The sequence below is a fragment of the Cebus imitator genome, unplaced genomic scaffold, assembly GCF_001604975.1.
Source record: "Cebus imitator isolate Cc_AM_T3 unplaced genomic scaffold, Cebus_imitator-1.0 Scaffold931, whole genome shotgun sequence".
Classification (NCBI taxonomy): Eukaryota; Metazoa; Chordata; class Mammalia; order Primates; family Cebidae; genus Cebus; species Cebus imitator.
The window spans coordinates 18,328-24,665 of NW_016108246.1; the positions used below are offsets into that span (position 1 = coordinate 18,328).

Consider the following 6,338-nt stretch of genomic DNA (forward strand, 5'->3'; position numbering starts at 1 on the left):
GATCATGCTCTGTCTCCGAGGCTGGAGTGCAGTGGTGCGATCATAGCTCAATGTAGCCTTGACCTCCTGGGCTTCAGCGATCCTCCTGCCTCAGCCTCCCGAGTAGCTGGGAATACAGGCATTCACCACCATGCCTATATTATTTTATTAATTTTAGTAGACACAAGGTCTCCCTTTGTTGTCCAGGCTGGTCTTGAATTCCTGGGCTCAAGCAATCCCTGGCCTTGGCCTCCCAATGTGCTGGGATTGCAGGTGTGAGCCACTGCACCTGGTCCATATATTGTTTGTCTAATCAGTTTTTGGTGAATGCGAACATACATGTGATTCTGACCCCGTGTGAAGGTAAGTTCTAAAGCTCTCTCTTGCTCCTTCCTGGTCAACCCATCTTCTACAGAACAGCCACTGGTCTAATTTCTACCACCATTCACCAATATTGCCGTTTCTAGAGTTTCCTATAAATGGAATCATACAGTATCTATTAAGTCTGGCTTCCTTCCTTCAGTACAATATTTCTGAGCTATTCAGGCTGCTGCACTCACACCTTTTAAAAATTTAACCTTTTTTGTTATCTGTATTAACTTATGGAATTTTAAATATAACCTTTTAGTCTTGTTACCCATTTGGAGTTCAAACTGTTCTCAAATCCCACTAGTGCATTTGGGATAAAGAAAATAAACATTGTTCTAAAACTGGCCAGTGGGAGTCTCTTAAAGCTGAAGCTTACATCCTGTTCTCTTGTATCCATCAGTTTCCACCTTCTCTTGTATCCATCAGTTTTCATCCTCTTCTCTTGTATCCATCAGTTTCTGTGCATTTCCTTACTTTTGGCACAAAAGTATGATCTAAGTTCCTCCCTTTCTTTTCTCTCTTTCTGGCAAAAACGTATGATCCAAGTTCTTTTCCCTCTCTCTTTCTTTTTTCCTTTATTTTTATTTCTCCTCTCTCTCCTTCCTTCCCTTCTTTCTATCTCCCTCTCTCTCCCTTCTTTCTTTCCTCCTTTTCTTCTTTCTCTCTTCCTTTCTTTCTTTTCTTCCTTCCTTCTTTTTCTTTTTGTTCTTTATTTTTTCTTTCTTTCCTTCTTTCCTCTTTCTCTCCTTCTTTCTTTCTTCCTTTCCTTTCCTCTTTCCCCTTTCCTTTCCCCTTCTCCCCTCCCCTCCTCTCTCTCTCTCTCTCTCTCTCTCTCTCTCTGTTACCCAGGCTATAGTGCAGTGGCACAATCTTGGCTCACTGCATCCTATGCCTCCTGGGTTCAAGCGATTCTCTGGTGGTCCTGACAGGCTGCCGAGGCTACCCTCTCCAACAGAGTGAGCCTGGACTCATCCACTCCTTTTGTCTCTCCCCTTTGCTCTTTGATGCCAGCAGGAGGAAGAGGAGCAGAAAAACTGTTGCTCTGTGTGTCAGGAAGACCCTCTCTCTCTCGAGTGGTGATGATGACATCAGTCCCCCAGGGGCATCTGGCAATGTCTGGAAACACAGTTGTCCCAACTATGTGTCTGTGTGTGTGTACTACTGGCCTCTGGTGCGTGGAGGCCAGGGATGCTGATACAAACCTGCAATGCACAGGGCAGCTCCCACCATAAGGAAATTATTCAGCCTCAAATGTCAACATTGCAGAACAGGTAAGGGCGTGCAACGTACCTCTTGCTCTTTCCAGCAAGGTGCAAGGAGCACGGGGCAAAGCAGGTGGGTGAAGTGGGAGGAGCCTGGCACCCACAGCCAGACCCAGCATCTGTGGGGTGCAGGAATGTCATGAGGTGACGAGAGGCCCAGTGGTGGGTGATGGGGAGGGGTGCACTATGGCAGGCCGTTAGGGCCAGTCCCTCCACGAAGGTGACATCTGCAAGGGGCATCCAGGCAGAAGGGCTGCGAGTGGGAAGGCGCTCTAGAGACGGCCCACGGGCGGCAGAGGCCAGGGCTGTAGGGGAGGGGGTGTGGCCAGTGGACTCCTGTGGGGTGGTAGGGAAGGGAAGAACCACGGGGCTGCACGGGTTCTGAGGGGGCCTTGTGGTCTGCGCTTGCCGCGGGTGGACGGTGGGACTGGGAGGACAGGAGAGGAGCCCAGGGCAAGCCCCTAAGACGGCTGAGGCGGGGTGGGGTGGGAGGGAGAGGACGGCTTCCCACACACCCATTTAGACCAGAGGAGAAGCGGATCCCCTTTGAAGGCTTGACTCCCCGCCGATCCGGCCTCAGCTGTGGGTCCACGCGGCTCAAGGACCAGGGAGGAACCCAAGTGTGTGGCGCTGACCGGCAGGCTCCAGACCCACCTGGCCCGCCTGGGGAACCCAGAAACCCAGTGTCCGGGGAAACTGGAAGCCGGGGCCGGGGTCCCGCTCTCAAGAGGGCGGGGTCTCCTAAAGGAAACGCAGAGCTTGGGGTGGGCAGCCCCAGAGACCGGGTCTCTCGCGGGGGTGTGGCCACGGCCTGCCAAGGCCCTACACCGAGCGCGGGAGCGGCCCGGTGGGCGGGGCCTGTTGTGGACGCACAGAGTTCCGCCACGCTTGGGGCGGGGCCTCCAGAGGAGAGGGCGTTGCTGGGGGCGTGAGGCGGGACCTCCGGAGGAGAGGGCGCCGCTGGGGACGCGGGGAGGGACCTCCCTAGGAGAAGGCGCTGCTGGGGGCGTGAGGAGGGGGAGCCTACAGAGGAGGGCGTGGCTGGGGGCGTGGGGCGGGGCCTCCCTAGGAGAGGGCCGTGTCGGCGGTGTGAGGCGGGGCCTCCGAAGGACGGGGTGCGGCTGGGGGCGCCGGACGGGGCCAACCAGGGAGCGGGCGCGAAGTGGATGCGGGGCTGGTCCTGCCGAGGAGCTGGCGCGGCGGGGAGCGTGGGGCGGGGCCTCAAGAGGTGAAGGGGTTGTGGGTCCCAGGCCGTGCCAGAACCCCTAAGGAGGAAGCGCGGGTCTTCTAGGATATGACCACCCGGGGCGGGCTGGGCCTCAGGCTGGAACGGAGCCTCAAGGGTGGGGTTGGGATCTGGGGCGGGAATTCCAGGGGTGAAAGTGGGGGTCGTAGGGTTCACCCGCGTCTCCCGAGGAAAAGGAACCGCTTGGAACGCGAAGGAAGGACTTGGAGCGCGGGGCGAGAGCCTCAAGTGGGCTGTAGGGCGGGGCGGGGCCTCTGGAGGAGCGGGTGCAGATCCTAGGGAGGGGCGGGGCCTCTCGGATGGGGCGGGGTCTTCGGGGTGGTGTCTCCTGAGGAGCGGACGCGGCTGGGAGCTTGGGACTTCTGAGGAGAGAGGTCGGGTAGGGGCCTCCGGGGCGGGGCGGGACCCACTGCGCACACTTAAGTGGGCCGGGCGGGTACTGGCGTCACTCAATGGCTCTGAGGTGGGTCCTGTCCGCGCCGCACCCGGGCATTCCCCGACTCGCTCCACTGTCCACGGCGCTGGCCGCCCCGCGAGGAGTCCTCCACGGGCCGGGCCACTGCCAGTACGTGGGTCGGCCGAGGCGGTGCGGCCGCCGGTGCCCGCCGTGGACTTCGGCAACACGCAGGAGCCGGCGCACCTGGGAGCTGGCGCGCAGCCTGCTGGAGCTGAGTTTCTGCGTGTGGCCCGCGCTGCTGGCGCGCCACGAGCAGGTGCGCGGGGTGCAGGCGGGGGCGCGGGGCTTCTGCCGGTCCCGGGAGCCTTTATAGAGCTTCCTGGCCTGGAGCGAGGGAAGCCAGGAAGGGAGGTGTTTCCTGCAGTCCGTTTCTGACCTCGCGAATTTTCCTACTTGTTGAAGTCACCCAACTAAAACAATGATCGTTTTAATATTTACCATATATACCGCTTGTGGGAACAGAGTCACTTGGAATTTAAAATGGAGTATCCTTCATGTTGCCACAAGAAAAGTCTGGTGTAGGGCTCCTAGCCTGGGGCCCCAGAGTCCCCTCCCCGGGACCTAGCGGCTTCCCAGACGAGCCACTCTGAGCACAGTGTGTTGGGGGAAAATGGGAAGCCACACAGATGCCCAGCTTTGATCTCACCCATTGTAACTTTAAAAAGTGTGAGGGCTTTCTGGGGGCAACAAGTAGAACACTGTTTCAGCCGCATCAGTCTAGGGGTATTAGAGATGACTGTTATTTCAAGGTGACCCTGGGAAGAGTTTGCAAATTCCATTTGTTGGCGCCGGGGGGTTGTGTTGATTTCTCAGGTGAGACTGTGGAGATCGGGGGCTGCACCTCTGGCCTCACCAGGAGGCGGGGGGCAGTGTGAGATGAGAAGCACTGAGCCACACTTGCAGATTATGTGAGGCCTCGGCGGGTGGGAGGTGAGGGCAGAGGTCCACGAAATCAGAGTCAGATGCTGTTGGGCCAAATCCCATGGGGAGCATCAGGGTCAGCGTAGGATCAGTGGTGGCGGGAGTGTGGAGGGAGGATGGTGGAGGAAGAAGGCGCTAAACTGGGCAGGTGGAGACCTCTGGGAGGTCATAAAAATGTGCACAAGCACAGCAATGGCCTTAAGGTCAAGCTGTGGCCTTGGAGAGCCCAGGCCAATGGAACAGGAGGCCGGGAAGGGACATCCCAGGTAGAGGAACTGGCAGGGGGAGGGACAGCAATGTGGAGGCTCTGGGGAGTGCCCACATCTAAGTGACATCCAGAAAGAGCAGCCAGTGCTGGTGGAATTGCAATAGGAGGAGGAGGCATTGGGGCAGGAATGCCAGGGGAGGGAGTGGCCAGCCACAGGTCCCTGCCCAGGGAAAGGATGGGCATCCTAGGTAGCAACTGGATGGGGCAGACCAGTCATACGAAGCCATGCCCACCTTTCTGGCCAGGATGGAGATGGGGCTAGGAATGTGCCAGGTCAAGTTTCTCAAAGCACAGCACTAAGCTTTCTTGTCTACATTCAAGACCAGTTGCTGCACTGAGAAGTCAGCAGAGCTGGGTGTGGGGTTTGGTGCCCAGTCCTCTGAGGGGAATGCCAGGTGCTGTTCCGTGACCATAGGAGGGACGTGTCAGCTCTGCTGTCCCTTGGGTGCCTTCCTGAGGCAAGTGCCAGGCCTCAGGGATGGTGCTGTGAGTATCTGAAGGAGGGAGGGTATCCAGAGATAACTTCTCCCAGGCTCCCCTAGGGTCTTGCCTGTGCCCTGGGAAGCCCCTCCATGGGGTCTGTGCTGTTCTCTTGCTAGTGGTCCCATGGGTGTCGGCAGCCTCAGCACTGGAAGACGGCAGAGGCCAGGTCCTGGGCTTGTGAGCTGCTCACTAAAACCTGGTCCTTGGGCAGGCCAGAGGGTGGTCTTTCCCTCACCCTCTGGGCTATGGGGAGATTCCTCCTGCTGAGCCAGCACAGGTCTGTGAGACCCCGGGGCAGTGGGGCCGTCACACCTGCCACAGGAGTGTCAGGTTGCAGGAGCTGAGCTTTGAGCTGTGCCCTGGGATGGGGACGGCGTTGGGGCCTGCCCTTGCCTGAAAGCACAACTTTTTGAGGGTGGTTTAGGCTCCGGTTTTCCACAGCACCAACACTGAGCTGCCCCCTCACAGAAGGGGTAGGACCCATGGTGACAGTGGTTCCCTGAGTGGGGGGAGGGGAGAGAACCGGCTCTACTGAGGAAGGAGACCCAGGCATCTAGAATCACCTACCCCTTGACCTCCACACTGCATTTCAATAGAAGAAAAGCTTGGCTGACTAGTGCCTCCTAAATCACCTTCCTGTAAATAACAGGCATAGTATGGGGAAATCTCTCTGGAAGACACTGTTTTTACTTAAACAAGATCAAACCCCCACCCCACTCCTCCAACTGGAGACCAGAAACCCTTTCACATGTAATTCCTAAAACTGTAAACCCAAGACCCTATCATATGTAATTTCTAAAGCTGTAAACCCAAGACCCTTTCACTTGTAATTTCTAAGGCTGTAAACCTAAGATCTTTTCAAGTGTAATATCTAGAGTGTAAGCCTATATAAAGGCAGAGCTTCTCTTTGTTAGGGGAGCTTGGCCGTTTGGACAAAACATAAAGCCTTGCTCCCGGGCCATAATAATAAAACCCCTTCCTTTTTTAGTTCACTGTCTGTTTTTTTCGGCCATTCCTGCTTTACTACTAGTTTTGCTCTGCACACATCCGCTTGAGTCTTTGGCAGGGGATACAAGTGTGTGTTACTGGTGGAAATTTCTAAATCCTCGAAAGGTCTCCCCACCTGGAGAAGATGTGGGGCTGCCCCGGTCTCAGGTTGTGCCATGTAGGGGCATCAGTGACACCGGGATGGTGTTAAAGTGGTTGCTTTGTTCTGGAGTCAGCTTTAGAATTGCAAGCCCTAGGCTAGGCATGGTGGCTTATGCCTGTAATTCCAGCACTTTAGGAGGTCAAGGCCAGAAGGTCACTTAATGCTAAGAGTTCAAGACCAGGCTGAGCAACATTGTGAAACCC

General features: G+C 56.4%; 1 protein-coding gene across 1 annotated transcript in view; it reads left to right on the forward strand.

The window, feature by feature from the left end:
* Nucleotides 1-1,796: 1,796 nt before the first annotated feature.
* The window catches only part of LOC108298305 (hydroxyproline dehydrogenase-like), a 20,790-nt gene continuing 16,248 nt past the window's right edge, over nucleotides 1,797-6,338 (forward strand). Inside the window, 4 exon segments of the mRNA XM_037735720.1 lie at nucleotides 1,797-1,806; nucleotides 2,191-2,457; nucleotides 2,985-3,486; nucleotides 3,488-3,569. Coding sequence (XP_037591648.1) covers nucleotides 1,797-1,806; nucleotides 2,191-2,457; nucleotides 2,985-3,486; nucleotides 3,488-3,569 — 861 coding nt within the window.